Source organism: Cynocephalus volans, chromosome 11, assembly GCF_027409185.1.
Source record: "Cynocephalus volans isolate mCynVol1 chromosome 11, mCynVol1.pri, whole genome shotgun sequence".
Classification (NCBI taxonomy): domain Eukaryota; kingdom Metazoa; phylum Chordata; class Mammalia; order Dermoptera; family Cynocephalidae; genus Cynocephalus; species Cynocephalus volans.
The window spans coordinates 53,207,786-53,228,785 of record NC_084470.1 but is presented as its reverse complement, the minus strand read 5'-3'; the positions used below and the strand labels follow the sequence as shown (position 1 = coordinate 53,228,785).

The 21,000-nt window shown below is 47.9% G+C and overlaps 1 protein-coding gene across 4 annotated transcripts in view; it reads right to left on the bottom strand.

The window, feature by feature from the left end:
- Positions 1-11,894: 11,894 nt before the first annotated feature.
- TRAK1 (trafficking kinesin protein 1) overlaps positions 11,895-21,000 on the bottom strand; it is a 119,521-nt gene continuing 110,415 nt past the window's right edge. For 3 of the 4 annotated variants that reach the window (XM_063115094.1, XM_063115095.1, XM_063115096.1), the window contains exons 15-16: positions 17,648-17,750; positions 11,895-14,689 (exon numbers count right to left, since the gene is read on the bottom strand). In XM_063115094.1, the coding sequence (XP_062971164.1) occupies positions 13,894-14,689; positions 17,648-17,750 (899 nt within the window). In that variant the 3' untranslated portion in view covers positions 11,895-13,893. Of the gene's footprint in view, positions 14,690-16,778; positions 16,872-17,647; positions 17,751-21,000 lie in introns of all 4 variants that reach the window. The other variant, XM_063115097.1, reaches the window with a different exon arrangement.

Below are 21,000 nucleotides of genomic sequence, written 5' to 3'. Positions count from 1 at the left end.
TGCTAGGCACCGAGGAAAGGATGAATGTGGCTGTGGTCCTCATCAAATGTACCCAATAGGGACTCCATAATTACTTGGATTTGAACTTGAGCAGAGAGGAAAGCTCCAAGAGAAATTGTTCCGGGGTCCACCTCAGGTTTTCTATGAGAAGGAGCCATGACAGGAAATCATGACCACAGACAAAGAAAGAAGAGAGGAGGAGGCATCTGCTACATGTACCTCAGGCCCCTTAGTCTCTCCCAGAGCCAAGACCAATGTCAAAGCCCTATCTTCTAGCAGAACAAGTATCCAGCTGAATCAGGACTGGGACATGCTTATAATAGGATGGGGAAAGACTTCTGTCTGTCTGAGGGATTTCTCCATTTCAAGGGAGAAAGACTTCATCTACAATTCATGAACTAATAGGATGGGTTTCTAATGAACACTAGCTGCAGTATGCAGAATACAATGGTTATTTTCTTTCTCTGTGTAGAAAAAAATTATGGAGTTGGAATCAGGGTAAGACGAACTTTGGCCTACATGGAAACCCCGCAGTTGTTCATTTATTTTTTCATACATTCATTCAAAAGCTATTTGCCGACACGATCACAGCCCAGACACTGTGCTGAGCACTAGAGATGCTGAAATGCAAGACAAATGGACAGATGTCAGGGCATTCTCAGTCTAGTGGGGAGGTGACACATTGGGTCCAAAGGCAAAGAGTTAGGGATCATTTTCACTTGAATGTTTTAACAGACATCTCAGACTCAATATTTCCAAACGTGAGCTCATGACTTTCCCCTCAAACTTTCTGCACCTACTGCCTTCGCCAACTCAGGTGATGGCAACTCCATCCTTCCAGTTGCTCAGGCCCAAATCTTGGTGTTATCTTTGACTCTTCTCTTTCCTTCCCATGTTTCATCTAACCCATCAGCAAATCTTGTTGGCTTAGCTTCAACATGTATTTAGAACCCACCCACTCGTCACCACTTCTACTGTCACCACCCTGGTCTGAGCCACCACTAACCCTCCCCTAGATTATCCTAACAACCCCCTAACTGGTCTGCCTGCTTCTACACTACAGTTTATACACATAGTCACAGCAATGTACTAGACTCCTTGTTTCTGAACACATCATGAAGCCATAGCTGGTAATCATGATTGCCTTTCTCCACAACTCATTCCGTGTTCCCTGCAAGCCCATACAGGCATGGCCACCTGTGGTTTGGATCTTTCTGAAATGAAAATTTACCTTTCTCCCACTAAGTAAAAACTCCTGACCGGCTGAGGACAAAGAAAACATGAAGTAGGTGGGGAAAGAATGAAGTCACAGTTACCAACCAGTGACAAGGATTATCGCACTATATAGGGAATTCAGAGAATTGTTTAAACAGGTGTTGGAAAACTGAAAAAGCAAAAACGAACACTGAGATAACATAGTGCTAAAATGAGCAGGAATCAGGGCCTTTGCCTTTGTTGGGCATGGGGAGAAATGGGAGTAGGTTGGGATTAATAAAATTGAGAAGCTTGAAGGAGCGCTGAGCAGATGGAATGCAGAACTCCAAGGACAGGCTGCTCTGGCTGTTATCACTGAGCAGGAGGGGAGCGTATGGGGCCCGTGCTGGGGATGAGAGGAAAACTACAGACTGGAACCGGTGCTGTTGCCAGGGTGAAGAAGTGTTGCTGGGATGACACCGAAGGGGACAGCACACAGACAGGAAGAAACACGTCTCCTCCCCCTCCTCCAGCCCCCAGGGGTGCCCCTATTGGCAGCACCTGACATAGAGGTGGTTTGCAGAGGCCCAGCCCCAGCAGGGTATAAAATGGTGGATTTGGAGCTGAGAGACACCTTCATAACTGGCACAATTGATTTCCCCCTGCTTTTTTACTTAGGAGGTATTATCATGGTTGACATTACAACGCATCCACAGGGTCCAGTACCTCAAGACAAGGTCATGATGGAAGAAAATTAGACCTGAACACCACCTATAGACCCTGAACTTCCCTTTGGAAAAGACCATGCATTTATTTTGTTCTTGTGAGGGATTGCTATATTGTGCTAAACGGAAGTGATGTTGATGATGATGTTTATATTTTGAAGTTAAGGAAGATGAGTGTAATTAGGTGTTGGACAGCCAAAGGGTAGACTCTAGTGGATATTCAAATATTGTCTGTTCAGCACCTTTAAACACCTCTCCTTGGGGAAGTCTCCACATCCCCAGCGTTGGAACCGGACACTTTTCCGTGGGCCTCTCCTGCAGCTGCGGCAGGGGCTTGTGGAGTTGGCTACAAATCACACGCAGCGTGAGCAGTGCTGGTGGCCCTTCTGGAGTGGGCTGGGGGTATGATCTGGGCATATTCCTATCTCCCTGGCCTCCAGGTGTGGTTCTCTGTCTTTAGGGAGATCCTCTCACCTAACTATTATCCTTTAATAAACCCTTTTTCTCCTTAAACCATCTAGGCAGATTTCTCTTGTTTGTAACTAAGAGACCTCACTGAGGCAGATGGTGAGAATATCTAGTTATATTCCTCTCATCTCTAAGTTGGAAATGTTTATAAAGAATGTTTTAAAAATACAGGTGAGTGAAGATGTAATGGATAAAATAAGGCCCCAGCAGAGGAGGGAGGGGCTGAGACCCGTGGACTTGGTGGAGAAATGGTGCAGAACCCGTCCTCCTCTGTGACAGGTGCACAGAGAAAACAGTGAGTGCGTGTGCAGGAAGCTCACGGGCTCGGTCGCAGAGAGTTGAGAGAGTCCCTGCGTGGTGCTTCAGTTTTCTCTATGAGAAAGGGTGAAGATCTTTTGTTGAGACTGAGGGAGAGATGGAGTAGAAAGTGAGGAATGGGGAAGGTTTGAAGTGTGCCTATAGAGAATAAGAGAGGCCACTGGCTAGAGAAACGTGGGACCACGTGGCTTCAAGCAAGGCCCAGCTGAGGTGAGAGACAATACATCTGGCACCCACACTCATGGTTCCCTTTCTCACCTAGAAGCCGGCAGTCCTGGGCTGGTCAGGGAAAGAAGGGTGAGTAGTTGAATAATCCAGAATTGGGATTTTGACAGATGGGGGCAACAGGTAGGCCATAAAGTGGGGGAACTGGGCACTGAGATAATAGGGCACAGTCTAGGCTGGGTAGGGAAAAACAGACTGGGGCTGACGGCAAACTAAAGCAGCAGAGGAGTAGGGGCTAGATGTTTCTGTGAGGTCTAGAACATGCGGAGAGGGTGACCGGCTGAGAGCCACGAGCCACGAGGTTGTGGTCAACAAGTGGGGTCACTGGATTTCACATTTCAGAAGGTGAGCCATCTAAGCTGATAACAAGAGCAAGGATACGGCCTTGGGAGAGCCCGGCAGGAATGGAGTGCTGGTGAAGGCCAGTCGAGATAGGGCGGAAGCGGACATAAGAGCCCAGAGTCAAAAGGGTCATCTTCACAGCCAGCCAATGTCACCCAGGCTGACAGCAAGACTGAAGATGGAGAAAAAGGCTGTGAAGTCAGAAGGTATCAATCCTGACACCTTCAAAAAATTAGGGGAACCTCCAAGAAGTTGGCCAAGGACAGCCACAGGGAAGGGAGGTTGAGGGTAGCAGAGGCAGGAAGCATGAACGTCAGTATGGCCGTGGCTTGGGAAGAGGATGGCATAAGAGGGACAACCAAAGGCAGCAATAGAGAGCCTGGAGCCCAGGACCCTCAGGAACATGGCAGTGAGAGTCTCCCCAGAGGCCGTGGGGGAGGCAGGGTTCCATGGGACGAGCCAGGTGTGGTCGGGCATGAGGTGGAGGATTGTTGACGGTGGGGGTCACAGGCTTGAGGGACTCTGTTTACCGTGGAACCGGGTTCCAGTGGGAAATGGCCGAGGAGGCACGGCTCTGAGGAAGAGGGGCCCAGGGCCCGTCCTAGGCAATGCCTTCTCCCCACCCAGGGTGATTTGTTAAACGCAAAAATAATCAATTATTTTTAGAAGCTTCCTCACTTAATCAGAAATTTATTACATTTAACAAAGATGCCTTTTACCATAGGAGTCTCCACACCAGCACTACCAGATAGACGGTGTGTTGGCTCATGCCAGTCCACAACTGTCTGCCATGAAATAGAAATGGAAGTTGAGGGTAAAGGGTGAGGTCCTATTTGAGCAGTTGACATTGCCACATCGTCCAAGCATGTGACAACAATGTGCATCAGCTCAAGTGTCATCCTGCTCTCTTGGGGAGGTGCGGGTGGCACGAGCAGCAGACTAAGACACACATAGGACCACATCAGACCGTGTGATATTCTCAGGTTTGTCAACCATAAGTCAAAAGTGTATAAAAATATAAGCAAATGTAAGCATTTATTTATTTTTCTAACTTGTTACTTTTACCAGGAAGTTAATTTTTAATCAAGCTTTTTTAAATGTATAGTGTGACATTATCATCTAAGTTGGGAAAGTCATATTTGTATTTTTTACTTTTTAGCCAGAATTTATGGATTGTAAAACAAGCCCCAGTGGAAATTTTTGTTGAGAAATTACTTTAAATATCTCATCAAAAGAAAGAGAGAGAGAGAAGAAAGGAAAGAAGGAAGGAAGGAAGGAGGGAAGGAGAGAAGGAAGTAAAGAAGGAAGGAAGGAAGGAAGGAGGGAAGGAGGGAAGGAGGGGAAGGAGGGAAGGAAGGAGGGAAGGAGGGAAGGAGGGAAGGAAGGAAGGAAGGAAGGAAGGAAGGAAGGAAGGAAGGAAGGAAGGAAGGAAGGAAGGAGGGAGGGAGGGAGGGAAGGAGGGAAGGAAGGAAGGAAGGAAAAAATGAAGGAAGGAAGGAAGGAGGGAAGGAGAGAAGGAGGGAGGGAAGGAGGGAAGGAGGGCAGGAGGGAGGGAGGGAGGGAAGGAGGGAAGGAAGGAAGGAAGGAAGGAAGGAAGGAAGGAAAAAATGAAGGAAGGAAGGAGGGAAGGAGGGAAGGAAGGAGGGAAGGAGGGAAGGAAGGAAGGAAGGAAGGAAGGAAGGAAGGAAGGAAGGAAGGAGGGAAGGAGGGAGGGAAGGAGGGAAGGAAGGAAGGAAGGAAGGAAGGAAAGAAGGAAGGAAGGAAGGAAGGAAGGAAGGAAGGAAGGAGGGAAGGAAGGAAGGAAGGAGGGAAGGAAGGAGGGAAGGAGGGAAGGAAGGAGGGAAGGAGGGAGGGAGGGAGGGAGGGAGGGAAAGAAGGAAGGAAGGAAGGAAAAAATGAAGGAAGGAAGGAAGGAGGGAAGGAGGGAAAGAAGGAAGGAAGGAAGGAAGGAAAAAATGAAGGAAGGAAGGAAGGAGGGAAGGAGGGAAGGAGGGAGGGAAGGAAGGAAGGAAGGAAGGAAGGAAGGAAGGAAGGAAGGAAGGAAGGAGGGAAGGAGGGAGGGAAGGAGGGAAGGAAGGAAGGAAGGAAGGAAGGAAGGAGGGAAGGAGGGAAGGAGGGAAGGCCACAATAATACTTTTATCTTTCAGAAGGAGAGAAAAAATCTATGGTTACCTGAGGCAGGAAGTGGGGAGAAAAAGAGTCTGGGGAGAGATTGGGTAAGGGGCATAAAGAATAATTACTACTTGTAATAAGGAACATGCTAACGATATTAATTTGATCAGCACATGCTGTACACAGCTTATGGTGGTCAATGTTGTACCCAAAATATGTGTAATCAATTATGCTTCAATAAAAAAAGAGGCTAAAATATATCATACATAAAATCTTCCTTTTCTGTCAACATCTCTCTGATTGAGGCTGGTTTCTCTTATCTTAAATGTTATTAAAAGAAAACATAGACTCTTACACATTGTCCCCTGCAGATAGCACCATTGTCATTCTGCACTTGTAAGGTAAATTAAGAGAATCCAGCTCATCTGTCACATTGAAAACTTTAATACTGATATACATCGTGTTCACAGTGGGGTATTTGTGTTCAGTATGGAGAATCCCTGCTTCATTTGTAACATTTTTAGCTACGAGTGCAGAACGAGTTGAGAATAACGGTGAGTCTCTGTATTAAAGCTCTATTGCACACTTTTAATGAATAACAGGTACTGTCCTCATAATTCTTTTATTTTTCCCTATGTTTGTTCTTATATTTTTGAAATGTTATTTAATGTCTGCCAAATCTAATATCTTAAAAATTGGGCTTGTATTTTGTATTTCTTTATCTGGTATTTTATTTTTCCTGTAATTCTTCATTATAGTATTTTACAAAAATATTGGCCCATGATGGATTGATAAAAATTTTTAAAAACAACCAAGCAGTCTTTCACCACCGAGAATTGAGAAGTCCTGCTCTATGAGTCTATAAAGCCCCTGAGGCAGGACTGGCTGTGGACGCCTGGCTGAGCCCCCTGCCCCCTTCATCCCCCTGCACAGTCTTGCTGGGTCAGGACGCCAGCCTTGAGAAGAAGGCATGGCTGATGGGGATGGGTGACCGCATACCTAGTTCATGAGCCAGGTGAATCGTTTCTGGGGTGGGTCAGTTCCACCATTTCTGCTGAACTCCAGAATAGCCGAGCACACAATTGCTTCTCCAGCCACAGGCTGGTGGCCTAAGGGTGGCAAAGTCCACCGTCGGCTGGAAGTCAGGCAACCAGTTGAGTCAGGAGTTGGACACTGCCACTGCTGCTCTGGGCCTTAGTGTCACAGGTGACTAACAGAGGCCCCAGGGAGGACTGAGGGTTTATGTATTGGGGATGTGGGAGAACAACACATCTCTATTCTGGCCTTTCTATTCTGAAAAGATGTGCCTAAACCTTTGCCTGTCGCTTAGGAATCTCCTCTACCAATGGCCCCCCAGTGCTACCAGCAGCCTGGCCCTGAATTCAGCCTGCTGAATTCTGCCCTGCCCAGCTGAGGTGGGCCCCAGGTTACTCTCTTGCTACCTCTCCCTGGATCTGCAGCTGGTCCCTGAGGTTGCTGGCTCTAAGCTAAAGGCCTGGGTTTCCCTCACTGGTTTTACATTCTTTGGGACTTCGGAGCAGCATCAGCCTGAACCTTGGGCATCTGGCATGGTAAACAAACATTTCCTCTAACCCTAGATTCAATCATTGTGCTGTGGCTTTGCAGAGCTTAGGAGATACAGGCTAAAGCATCAACAAGGAAAGGGGCAGAATATCTGCAACTTACTTTCAAATGTTTTCAGTAAAAACTGAAGAATTAGAATAGTTTATAAAGGAAGATGCAAGATTCATTTAAGGGTGCAACAGAAGGGGGGCGTTATTTCAAAAGGTAGGAAGCGCCCTAATAATACAGAACATGTTTTGTGAACTGTTTTTTTAAGTGCTTTCCTGTTTCCTGGTTGTGGCGGGAGGACATGCAACGTGGTTTTCTCCCTGTTCTATGCTGAATTTCTTCACTTACACCCAAGCCTGTGTGTCTGTCATCCTCTCGGCCTGGAATGCCTCCTTTGAGCCCACCTGAACAACTGAGACCATGCCTCATGACTTCTCTTGAGTGGTTCCTGACCCCCCAAGCAGAGGGACTTGCTCAACTTTAACCATGGCTGCTCCTGCTGCCCCTACGGACCGGGGCCCTCCCTGGGGCTGGGAGTGTGTCTGGTTCCTCTCTGGATCCCCAGAGCAACATGGAACTGAGGCCTGAGTGGGGACTCAGGACATCTTGACAGGAAGAGTGGGAGGGAGGAGCTGAGAATCCATTGGGAATACCTGGAGACCTCAGGAGTCCTTGGGGGTCTGGCACTGCACCACTGTCCTCAAGCCACTGCAGCCCCCTGGCCCCACTGAAGCTCTAGAAAGGACACCAGACTCCCAGTCCCAAAGAAGGGCTCTGGAATGTAAGGGGCCAGGCCTTCTTCCTGGGCATTTTCTCCTGCTTTGAACCCCAGACAAACTCTATTTACAAGTGACAATGGGGCAGGGTGTGGGGGGCACTCCAGAAGAAGGCACGGTGGCCTGCCCTAAATTGCTTTCCAGGGTAGAGCAAACCCACCTGGTCTTGTGATGGGATCTCAGGGCCGGTCCCTTCAGGTCTTCTGCAGCCTCCAAGTGCCCTCTACTGGCCACAGAAAACAAATTCTCCCCAGATACGATGTTTTTGAGCCATGAGCTTAGATGAGCAAAAAAATAAATTTTTTTTTCTATTTCTTTACTTAATTGCTATTATGAGCTCCCAATCAATTCAGGTAATTCAGAATGACTCTCCTTCATCAACTTCTCCCCAGGTGGCATCTACCTTCTGGGTGCCGCACTCGCTAGAGCTATGGGGGAGGCATGCGTCTACTTCCTTTGTCCTGTTGGCAAGGCCCCCCCAGGGCACACCTGCCTCCCTGCCCCTAGGCAATATGTGGAAGTGACTCCCATATCTTGTCTGGGGCCAGGTACTTCGGGATCTCCTGGGGTCTTGTCTGCTGAGACCCTCTCGCTGCCGTCTCTACTTCCTCTCCATCCCACGTAATCACTGCACTACAATGGGGGTGAGGAGCTGGGACGGGGCTCTGGAGCTTTCCCACCTCCCCAGCCCCGCTGAAAAACTAGCTCATCTGTCCTTGAATCTCCAGACTCATCTGAGGCCCCTCCCGTAACCTTGGACTTGGGCCACAAACAAGGAAAAGTGAAGGGCTCCCACACCGGTCATATGTTGGAATCTTTACAATTCCTCCCTTCCTTCCTTCCTCCTGTACTTACAGAGCCTTTCTCCAGGCCTTGTCCTGTGTGTTTGGCAAGCGGGAGTGACAGAGAGAGAGCAAGCAGTAAAAAGGAAAACTGGCTCGGTAAGTTTTTGTTCCAAATCTTTCGGTCTTATACCAAAAGGTATATTCAGCTTTTGTTTTCCTCATAATTGAAAACTAGGAATTTGACATCTTTGTTCTCTGGCCCCATCAACTGCCTCTTTGACAACTTCCCCCTTGGGCCATGGTGTCCTCTGGTTGAACTCCCTGGGCTGGAGGAGGGATTGGGATGCACATGACGAAATTCAGCGTAGAACAAGGGGGAATACCTACCACCTCGGATATCCTCCTGCCAGTCCCAGCAGACAGAAGAATGCATTTTATAGTTTGCAAAGCATATGTTAATAGGGTTCTTCCTACCTTTTGAGATGAATCCTTTTTTCTGCATCTTTCTTTTTTTAAAAAAAAAAAAAAAAAAAAACTTATTCAGGCCGACCCCGTGGCACACTCAGGAGAGTGCAGCGCTGGGAGCGCAGCGACGCTCCCGCCGCGGGTTCGGATCCTATATAGGAATGGCCGGTGCACTCACTGGCTGAGTGCCGGTCACGAAAAAGACAAAAAAAAAAAAAAAAAACTTGTTCTTTGCTTTTCTCAAAAATATTTTAAAGTTACTTGCAGATGTCAAGCCCCTTTATCTTGACCTTTTAGCATGTATCTCCTAGGAAATAGGACATGCTTTTGCATATCCGCAGAATAATGATTGAATTCAGGAAATTTCACGTTGATACAATACTTTTAAAATATATGCTCTATATTCAAATTTCTCTGATTGTCCCAACATTTTCCTTTATAGCATCTTTTCCAGTCCGGGATGCAATTCAGATCATGGGTTGCATTAGTTGTCTCTTTATCTTCCTTTACTTTGGAACGGGTCCTCAGTCTTTCTTTCATGACACTGACATTTTTAAAGGGGATAGGTACATTGTTTTATAAAACATTCCTCAATGTGTCAACCTCATGATTCAGGTTTTGCAATTGTGGCAGGAACAGCAAGGGGCATGTGTCTTTCCTAGTACATCACATATCAGAAGGTCTCAGTTTGTCCCATTTGGGGTAACATTAAATCTCACGTCTTGTTTCAAGTGATGTACAACAAGTTTCTCCACTGCAAAGATACCTTTTCCCCTGCTATCGTTATAATGTGTCCCCTCTAAAATTCAGGTGTTACCAATGTGATAATATTGAGGTGGCGCCTTTAAGAGGTGATTAGGTCATGAGGACTCCTCCCTTGCAAATGGGATTGAGACCCTTATAAGAGTCTTCATGAAGCATTCAGTCTCTTGCCCTCTGCCTTCCACCATGTGAGGACACAGCATTCCTCCCTTCCACAGGATGCAGCCCTCACCAGACAACCGAACCTGTGGGCACCTTGATCTTGGACTTCCCAGCCTCCAGACTGTGAGAAATAAATTTGTTCTTTACAAACTACCCAGTCTGTGGTATTATTATAGAAGCACAAAATGGACTAAGACACCCCCTCTGTAAGTTAATGAGCATCCTGTGGGAAGATTCAGTGTGAATGAATATACTGCTACCTAACAAAGTCTTACCCAATGGTATTGGCATACCTTGTTGTCTGAATCAGTTATTAGCGTTATGGTTGCAAAATGGTTTTTCTAATTCTATTGTCCTTTCTATATTTGTTACTTACCATTCTACTGTAAGAGCTTAGAGAAATGCATTCTAGGACCCTTTTTACATCCCTCCTACAAACCTTCACCCTCTGCTTGGAATGCCTTCCCCACTTGGCAAATCCTGCCCATCTTTGAAGGCCATATCCAGGGTCACCTTGCCTCGAAGCCTTCCCTGTCCCTGCTAGGAAATATGCCTCCCATGGCAGAATTGCCACCCAGACCCCATCTGGTCTAGGGCAGCGGTTCTCAAACTTGAGTGCACACCAGCATCACCTAGAGGGCTTGTTGAAACACAGACACCTGGGCTCCACCCCCTGGGATTCTGATGCACTGTGAGAAAAGCTTACTGGCTTAACAACTAAGATTTACTTCTCCTTCAGATTACATGTCAAAGACAGGTTGGCAGGGATGATAGAGACCACCGTTTCAAAATGTGGCTTCAGGAAGAGAGGAACATGGAGAACCTCCCATGGATTTTCCTCCACTCACAGCCTCCTGGCCACAACTAATCACGTGACCTGCCCAACTGCAGTGGCTGGGAAACATGGGATCAGATGGACCATTTGTTGAGCCCATGGTTTCCCCACCTTGGGCCTTCTCTCTGTTCCTCAAACACACCAGATGCTTTCCTGTCTCTGGGCCTTTGCACCAGCTGCACTCTGTCCAAATGCTCTTGTGCCAGATCTTACACGGTTGACTCAAATACCCCCCTCCCAGGAGAGGCCTTCCTGACTGCCCAATCCCAAGTAGCCAGCCACTCCTTCCCACCACCCTGTTTTCTCTGCACAACCCGATTATTCTACATTTGGTGTCGTCATTCTCCTCCCGTAGATTGCATGCTCTATGAGAGCAGAAGCTGGCTCACTTGTTCATCACTGTCCTCCCAGCACCTACAACAATGCCTCACACAGGGCAGGTACTCAAAATGTTTACTCAACTAATTAACACTAAGGTGTATTACTGTTACCACCTCACAGGTTAAAAAAATGGAGGACCCAAAGAGGATTAGTGGCTTGCCCAAGGTCACACCACTACCAAATGGTAGCACCTCATTTAAACACCAAGTCCCATATCCCACTACAGCATTTGCTTGCATGATTTCCCTGCTTTCAAATACTGATGTGGAAGTTTTATTCATCCTTTTGTTCATGTCACAATTTCCCATCTGGTGGGACTTCACTGTCCTTGATTTTTAAGTCTCTTCACACAACCCCATGGAAGGCAATTTGGCCACATCTAGGAATTTATCCCACAGATGTGCTCACATATGCAGAAAGTTGCATACATGCAAGATTTTTTCATCACAGCTCTGTGACAGCAAAAGATGAAATAAACTCATGACCATCCATGGGGGCTGGTTCACAGGCGTATGTGCGTATTCGCAGTGGGTGTGTGCACACAGTGGACCAGTACGCAGCCCCGAAGAGTGAGGGAGATGTTTAGGTTCTGATTGGAAAGTCGTCTAAGGTATGGTATTCAGGTTGAAAAGAAGGGGGGATATAACCGTAGTAAAGTATATGCCTTTCATTTAACTTCCCCAAAGAGGTGAATGCCTTCAAGTCCTACAAAAAGAGATCATCTCCTCGATGAAAAGATAAAAACAAAATATAAAGCAGAACTCCACTGTGGTTTCCATCATTTGGACTTCTTTTATTGATATTCATTAGCAAATAAAATGTTATTACTGATTTTTGATGCATCACAACACACTTTTTGGTAGTGGTTGCATGATGTTGATCATTTATTTATTTACTATACTAAACACCGCAACCTCCAAATTGCTGATTTTTACACTGGTATTTCTGGTGATGATGGGTGGTTGCTCTCTCTGAATACATAGAGTGGTCCACTCAGTCCATGGTTTTCATATTCCTTTGTTATTCTACCTACTGTTTTAAAATACATTCAAATAAGATATAAGTTACTTGCAGTGAGTGCACACATACACCAGCAAGGAGAGTTGAGAACATAATTAACCAACACTCTCGTGTTCAGAGAATAAACAGTCTGAAATTGTGGGACTGAGCTTGCTCCTTGGGGACTTTCTCCAAGTATCCTCAGTGGACATAAAGTTACCTTCAATCAACTGAAGGATACGTCTCTTGCTGGGGGAGGGGGCACAAAATGACAATGTCATTTACATGGGATGTTATCCTTCCATAAATGTCTGCATCAAGTGGTCACTGAACCCCGTGATGTACAGTGCAGTCCACAGATTAGAATAAATTATCTGCTTAGATTGGGATGCCACAGACACGCTATGACTGGAGTTGGAAGCAGAGAGGATTATGTTTAAAATACAGCACACATAAATAATAAATAGAAGTTTAAAACTTAATCAGCGACAACAGAACCATGCTCCCTTATTCATTCATGGTTCTTTTCATGAGCACCTCTATCTTTTCCTAATGATAATCAGTGCCACAAGGAGACAAAGGGCTTTGGGGGGCCGAAAATAACTTGTTGTGACCATCCCCTGTTCTGAAACAAGAGGGTAAAATGTGTGGGCACCGAATGGCTGCAACAAAAGACTGCACAAGTGAAAGCACACTGACCCATCTTACGTCTCAGAGTAAGGACTGGAACCAGAAAGATGCCAAAGCCTTGTTCCTTTCTCCCTCGAACCAGTTGGTATTACGCTTGGTTGTGGTTCTTCCCCTTTACTTTGACTGTTGACAAACTTCTTTAATAAGTTTTCTCCTTATCCCCTTTCATTTTAATCTTATCATTAAAGTTGTCTTGGGTCTGGTCTTAAATCAATTGGGTTGTGACACCAGGTCCCAGAAATAAGCTACTATCTCATTAGCAGCTTGGTGTGTTTGAAGTTTGTATTTTGGTGTTATAGAACCACGTACAGAACATACACTGCCAGTACCATTACTTCCCTGCATATAAAAAAATGGTAAAATAAAACAAGTCACACAGAACACAGAGGGGCTGCTGGACAATGCAGCGGGAGTGAATACATTCTCTTCGGGTCAGACGTTTGGCCTGACAGCTGATTACGAAACACAGGATGACTTCAAGTTGAAGGTATGAAAAGTAAAAGTCACACCTCAAAAAAGAAATAACCGTCCACGGAGGCAGAATAGTGAAGGTCTGAAGAAGCCAGGCCACCCATGAAAGGAAGAAAAGCTCCCGACCATGAAAGCTACGTCAGCCGCGTGTGGCCGAGGACGGAGGCTCCTCACACTGCTACAGGGTGGGCAAGGCGTTATGACCCATGCCATGTGACAGCTCACGGTGTGCACACAGGCAATCAGCCACGGAATTCACTGGGTCCCTATCCATGGGATAGGAACACACTTGGGAGTCTCAGTGCTTCTCAAAAGGAAAGAAGAGGAGGACACACCTTCCCCCAGCTCAGCACAGGTGAGGTCCTCGGGAGAGTGGTGACAGGGCGGGGCACTCCCTGTGGGGTCCAAAGAGGGGACAGGGCAGATACAAGGTCTCCGAGTCCTATGTACACATTTTACAAAGTTTCCACTCTTCCCCTGTTAGGCACGAGGCTGACGCTCAGGAGCGGGGCAGAGAAGGAAAGGGGAGCGAGCGCTGCAGGGGGAGAGGGAGGCGGGGAGCGACACAGAGCATGTTGGTCTCCTCCAGGGCAATGGGCCCCCTCCTGTCCTCACCGTAAGCTAGTTTGTTTGGGGAGCTTAGCACCCATCAAGATGCCTGAAGTGAGAGTCACGGGAGCTTTCATCTGCATGCTGGATCCCACCATGGTGGGGAAGCTCCGATTCCGTCGGATGCCACTGTTGAGCTGCAGCCCGCTGATGGCACTGGTGACAGTGGGGCATCCGAGAGGCAAGCCCTCAGGTACCAGGCCTCCAGGGACAAGAGCCTGTGCTGGTCCTGGGGGCCCACAGAGAGGTCCCTGATCTTCAGTCAAGGTGGGGACATGGGCTCGCCCTGAGTTCACCACTTTGGCCACCCCAAACCTCCTGACTTTGTCCACGAGGTTGAGGTTGGAGACGGACACATCTGTCTGGCTCTCACTGCTCTGGACGTTCTTCTTTTCCCTCACCTCCCTCAGGATGGAGCTGGCTGGCTTGGAAGCCAGGAAGTTGTCGTAGGGAGGGCTCGTGCACTTGAACTCAAAGGAGGGCGGGGAGGACGTGGGCGTCTGCATAGGTGAGTTCGGCGGGGTGGAGGGGATCACAGCCATCTTGGGGGTGTAGGAGTGCAGGAGGGAGCCCCGGCCAGCTCTGTCCCAGCTCTGGGGGTCATACACAGCTGCAGAAATGCCCCGCTCCTTCAGCAGCCACACCAGCCCGAGGGATGTGCTCATTGTGGTTGTGGACTCACGGGTGTTAGTGAAGGATTCAGCCAGGCTCAGCCTCCGTGGAGTGCATGGTGTGGCCACTGGCGTGGATTTCAAGTGGCTGGCGCTGCCACAAGCTGGAGTTGGGGCTGAGTTAAGGCTGAAGGGAAAAGATGACAGGTTATTCATCAGAAATACCTGTGGTGTTTGTGGCACAGAATGGGTCAGTGGCCAGTCTCCTGCAGGTGGTGCAGGGTGGTCCTGGGACAACAGGAGAGGACTCCCTGGCCAAGGCCCCCCAGACATCTCTGTCCGTGTCTGCTCCTCCCTCTTGCCCAGGGAGGCCTTGGATCCCCTGAAATGGGGCCACGGTTTAAATTAACTGGAAGCTGCACACAATCCCCTTTGCTTGTCCCTGGGGGGTGGGTATAACCGTCCCCTTTATGGATGAAGAGGCAGGCTCAGAGGTTAAGTGGTATACTCAATGTCACACCCAGTTACTCAGTGAATAATCCCAGATTCAAACCCAAGTCTGAGTAACCCCAAGGTTGTCACAGGATAGGTAAGGGTGCCCTTCAGCAAAGAGGTTTCTTTTCCTACCAGATTTACTCAAATTCCAGCATTCCTTCCTAACACCTACTTCTCCCTGAGGCAAGACATTAACCAGGTCTATGGGATGAGAGAGCTTATTTTAGGAATGGCATAACAGCCAAAGTGGGTGGGACAAGGCCAGACAATGCCCATCAAGTCAGTGGCAGCCCTGGCCTCCTGACTCCCGGTTATGTGCTCTTTCCTGTGCTCTGAACTGGCCCCCAATCCCCTTCACGTGCTCCATTTTGATGAGTGGCATTATGGGGTCAGAGCAAGCCATGTCACGTATGAGCAGAACTACATCCTACTACTTGGAAAAAGACCCACTGAGTGTTACTAAAGGAAAGCAGAAAGATTCGTTCCTTCACTCGTGCCATGCTGAGGACCCACTAGGTTCCAGCAGCCGGGATCCAACAGTGGAGAACAGAAAAGTTTACCAGAGGGGCAGCAAAGGGAAACATGTTGCTGTCTGCTTAAATAATCAGGGAAGACTCTCTTTTAACAGCTGATACAGGGACGGGGTAAGAAACAGGCTCAGAAGCCCTGTACAGCTTCTGAATGAGCAACCAAGGGGCAAAAAAGCAGATCCCTCCCGACAGTCTCACGGGACCTACCCTGGTGCCCACGCAGGGATTTGGCTGTGGCTGCCAGAGTCCCTTGGAGCAGGTCAGCTGGGCGGTCCCTGGGAGCTAGGGGATGGAGACCTCTCTCCCCAGTCTAGCAGAATGCCCAGATACCTTGGGCAAATCACCACTGGGAGAAAAGCAAAGAAGAGGACCCATCCTGGAGCAGGTCCTTGGAATAACTAGTGAAGGGGTCTCTCCTGGGGTACAAGATGGAGGCAAACATTTGGCTCCACATTCAGATGACCTTGACACTGGCCATTCAGTACAAGGTGGGGACCACAGAAAAAGCCAGTATCACACAAGCTCAGGAGTGGGGATGCTGGTAGGTTGGGAGTACTCAGAGAAGCATGAGATTAGAGACTATAGCAGATTCCTAAGGTTAAAATTGTGGATTTTTAAAAAGGCTCAGGTGAAATTTCACAAATGTTGATGTACAACCACAGAGGGCAAAAGAGTTCTGGACTTAAGATCTTGTTCACACGGCCATTCTGAGAAAGATTTTCAGTTGTTTCAAGCTGCCTTTCTTTCAAACTCAGGCAAAAAAGCATTCTCTTGCTACTGACTTCCCAGGCTTTTTTCATCCCCAACAAAGCCATATGGACTTGCAGATGAAGACTCATGTGGTTCGAGTCCTATGGCCACAGTCAGAAGAGCGCGAGTTACCCGGGCACCAGCCTCTCATAGGAGGAGACTGTGTCCCGTGATTTTGAAAACAATCTCTTTCAAACATAAAGCCACAGGATGGGGAAGCCAGGTTCTCCAGGGCAGGAAGGGAGATGGAAAAGACAAAGCTAAAATGGAGAGACCCTTGTCTGGTGAGAACTTCCGGTTAGGCCTTCATTAGTGCTGGCACTCAGCTTGACTGGGGGCATTTAGACGGGTTAGGGGTAGCGACTGTCAAGGCCGTGTTAGCCAGGCACAACCACAGAGACACACCCATGCCTATGTCCCCAGGTTAGTGGCGGCCATGCGTGCACACACAGCTCCTTCCACGTGACCCTGCCAGGGCAGGCCCTGCTGGCGTGTGCTCACCCCCTGCCTTGCCCGTGGGCTCAGACTCTCTGCCCTACATCTCCTCTCAGCTCAACAGGGCATATGGCTGCTTCGGTGTCCTCCTCACATGACCTGCGGAGAATTATTCATAGTTTAAGGCGCTCCTTGGGGTGGCTGCTCCCTCCGAGCTGGCCCTTCTCACCTCCCTCCCCTTCTGCTTCGCTTTCCAATAAGCCCAGCATCTTACTTGACTGCGCCATAGAGGAAATGGCGGAGGGAGTCACTCTGCATGGTGGGGAGACCGTTTTCCCTTTCACTGGAAGCTGTGGAGGCCCGAAACCAAACCAAACCAAGCAGACAGCCCACGCCATGCATGTCCTCTTGCCAGGTGGTGCACAGAGGGAAACAGACCGCACTCAGCACATGGCTCGGTCTTGGAGTCTTCTCATTTGGTCATTACAGTTTGGCTGTGGGTGCATGGTACCCAGGGCCCATTCCAGAGGAGCAAGGGCTTCCAAAGTAATTTCACCCATGAAAGAACTCCATGCCATCTTGGCAAGCTTTGGGACAAAAATCCAACAGACTTAGCCATAGTGCCTGTGGTGTCAGCTTCAATTGGTTGAGGGGCCTACGAATGCATTCTATGGCAATTAAAAGGTAACTAAAGGTGGGTCCAGATCTCTCTGAGCTGGATCTCAATCAATAGGGGCCTCCATTCAAAAGGAAAGATGGAACTCAGAACAGATGCCTGCAGACGCTTCTGAGATGCTTAAGCTGGCTAAAGTTGGTTTATGAATGAGGCTCTCTACTTGGCTTTCCTCAACATTAAGTACTGCAGGGAAGGGAGTCCTCTGACCTCCCCTACCACCCCCACTGTCCTTCCCCCCACCAGGGCCAGACTCCCTTACCTTGGTGTGACCCGCGTGAGCTCGTCTGAAGGATGCAGGATGCGACAGGTGGTGAAGGTGAAGGTGGAGTTGGTCTGTGACATGCACTTCCCAGGGTGGTGCGCTAAATTGAGGGGGGAACAAAACATATTCCTTGCATCCAAGTATAATCACGATGAAAATAAAAATCCAGCATGTCTCTCTACAGATGCAAGAAGCGATGAGCTACCTTGTTAACTGGATCTGGGCGAGGAAGGTGAAACGCAAATGTTCTGGACTGGAGGTGGTCCCTCAAAAATAACCATAGTTTGGAGCACTGGTCTGCAGAGCATCGAATTCCAGCTTCCGGCCCAACCCAGACAGGGTTTCTCATCAGTATTCCTGGGCCAGTAGTGGATCCAGTTCAGAGGGGTCTAATGGGCCTTTGTGGGTAAATTTGGTTTCCCTCCTCGGAAGTCAAGATCTGCTTTCTTCTTTTGTTGCTTTACATTTCTTTTCATTGGCAAACAGGTGCCAAAATTCTGCCCAGGGGAAGGGGAGAGGTGCGGGCAGGGAGAGGAACTTGGCACCTGGAAACAGGGCGAGGCTCACATGGCTCCCTTTTCTGTTCACACAAAAATGGGCTTAAGGAAGCTGGTTCCACTACTGTCTATCTGTGATTATCAGAGTGGGAGACAGAGATCTCAGCTGCCTCAACAACATGGCAAGAGTTCCAGAGATGGGGTGCTCCAGCTCCAGGAACAAGTCTGGTCTGACATATAGTGGTGCAATCAGCACAGGGTCCCCCTTCTTACTCCCCAGCTATTTCTGTGCCATCTCTATGATGTTTGATTTCTAATGAAAATGAAATGACAACAAGGTGTCCTCAATTTATTTCCTTCTAATGTTCTAATGAGTTACTGTTAAGGCAGCTGAAGACTACAGTCTGTAGCAAAGTAAACCACAGAATTGTTAGGACCATGCATCAGAAAAGCTGGCAAAGGAAAAAGTAATAGAGTCTATGGGAGATATCATGATTGTAGAGGTCATCCTCATTCATAACTCAAGCATGAGGGAAAAAAATAAAAAAACAAAAAAAGATGCTGCACCAAATAGCATGCACAATGAAGTACGGGGATGATTCTCCCACCCCACCCCACCCCAGCCCTCCCCCCACTCCTGCAGCAGCTCAGCCTCCAGAGACCTCCTGGGAGAAAACTGGGATATCAGAGGCCATGAGGATGCAAAGGCCAGGAAGATTCGAAAGGCTATGAACCAGAATCTTCTAGCTCCTATGTTAAGTTTTCTCTTGGATTTGACAAAAAAGAAAAGGGACAAAACAGAACAGATTGGTGGCCCAAACCTATAGATCCACACACAGTTGATGGTGTCTTAAAAGAAAACAAGGAACCAATGAAACAAACAAAAAATGCTGGAGACATACAAACTGAAGGTAGCAGGACAAAACCAGAGCACAAAAATGGTGACAGTGACTAGAGGAGCAAGGCAAGACTGGTTTGCCTTGATCTCTACAGTCTGACCAGGCTCTGCATCAAAGGAGGCTTTCATGGCACCCGGCATGCAGCCAGCTCCACAGCCACCAGAGGGAGCTCCAGGCAAAGCAGGAGGGAGAAAAAAACAAAAATAGCCTTTATGAATCTTTGTTTCTCAACCAATAAAAGCAATGGTTTAGGAACTCACATAACTGAGAAATTGCTGCAAGAGAAACAAAAATGGAATAAGCTATGAAGAGAAGGCAACCAAACAATCACGATTCTCTTACTCCAATAAGGTCTAGAAACAAAAGCAACAAAATGCCTGAGAAAAGCATCCCAAATAAGAAGCATGAGGGGTTGCGAGGCGGGGGAGGGGAGGGGGGCAGGAGGGAGAAGCAGTAAATAAAAATAATTAAGACAAAACAGTTGAAAGAGAGATACCATTTAAAAAAAAAGTCAAACAAGACTAGATTTAAAATCAGAAGCATACCCCATTTAAAACACATGGCCAGAATATCAAATCAAAAGGTCAGGAATGTTCTCTTCCTCGTCCACCCCCTTACACATTAGATCTTCAATTGCAACAGGAAGTGGAAGATAGACATTTTAGAGACATAGTTGCAATCAGCAGAAGCAAAACCCATCTTATAAAAATGGGTTCTGGGGATAGGAAAAGGCTGCTAAAAATTCCGAAGTCACCATTCCCCAGAAGAAATGGACAGCTTTAGAAGACCAAGATCAACCAGTGTCAAAAGTGACAAAGCCAGGGATTCGGCCCCTCCAAAATACCACCGGACGCCTGGACCCGCGAGCGCTCCGCATGTCACCACTGCCTGCTGGGCTGCTGCTGCACCTCCCTTCCTTGGGACACAACATAAAGACAGTGAGTCGCCCAAGGCTGCTTGTACTTGCCACAGAGAATCAACAGAATGATTCCTAAACCCCATATGCAGAAAGGGGCAAGTTCTAAGGAAAAAGGGGGGCGGGGGGGGCATATAAAATATTATTCTTGGCAGGAAGTAAGGAGCTTGGGGTGAGGGTTTGCCACTGATGTTCCCCAAGACCACACCACACACTGAAGGCCCTGCTTTATCTAAACCGTGAGTTCTTTGCAGAAATTGATCACATTCATCTCATGCTACTCACTTCGGGAGCTCAAAGGGCAGGGTTTCTTGGGTTGAATGCTCCAACTCCTACTTAAACCCTTATACTTTCTCTCAACCTGACTGGGGCTTCAGAGTGTTATGAGGAGATGGGCAGATATTAAGCAAGTTAGAGAATTAACACAGACAAATGCTTTCATCGTTTTATTTAGGACTGACTTTGCATTTACCAATAAAAACCCTAAGCCTTTATTATTTTTAATTGTTTTCCCTCTCCCAGGTTCTGGCACTGGTACAAAATTTGATAAGCTTTAAACTCAATTAATCCTTAACTATTCAAAATCTTACAATCTTCTTAGTTGGTGCCTAGCATGCAGGGTGGGTTGCCCAGTTCACCTGCTCTGATTGGATCCTGTTGCACCTTGTGCCTGAATAGGCACCCTTGGTAAGTGGCGCTGACCACCCATGCTCCTCTGGGACCCGTGATGCCTGGTACTGACCAGAAAACTGGGTACTTGGGATCCTGCTGCTGCAGCCAGTGATGGGATACCATGACACAGCCCCTAGTCTCCAACAGTCAGGGCCTCCTCTCTGGATTCCCCTGCAGACTGCTATCCGCAAGTGTGCTATACAGACTGGGGTGGCTGCTGCTCTGTGGAGCTCATGCCTTCCAGGGGAGACAGCCACTGCTTCCCCACAGCCCAAACCTTAATCATGAGAAGAGGAATGAGCACAGACAAGGCTGGGGCACTCTGCTGGGGCCCAGAAGTTCTGCAGGGACTCAAAGGGTAGTCGG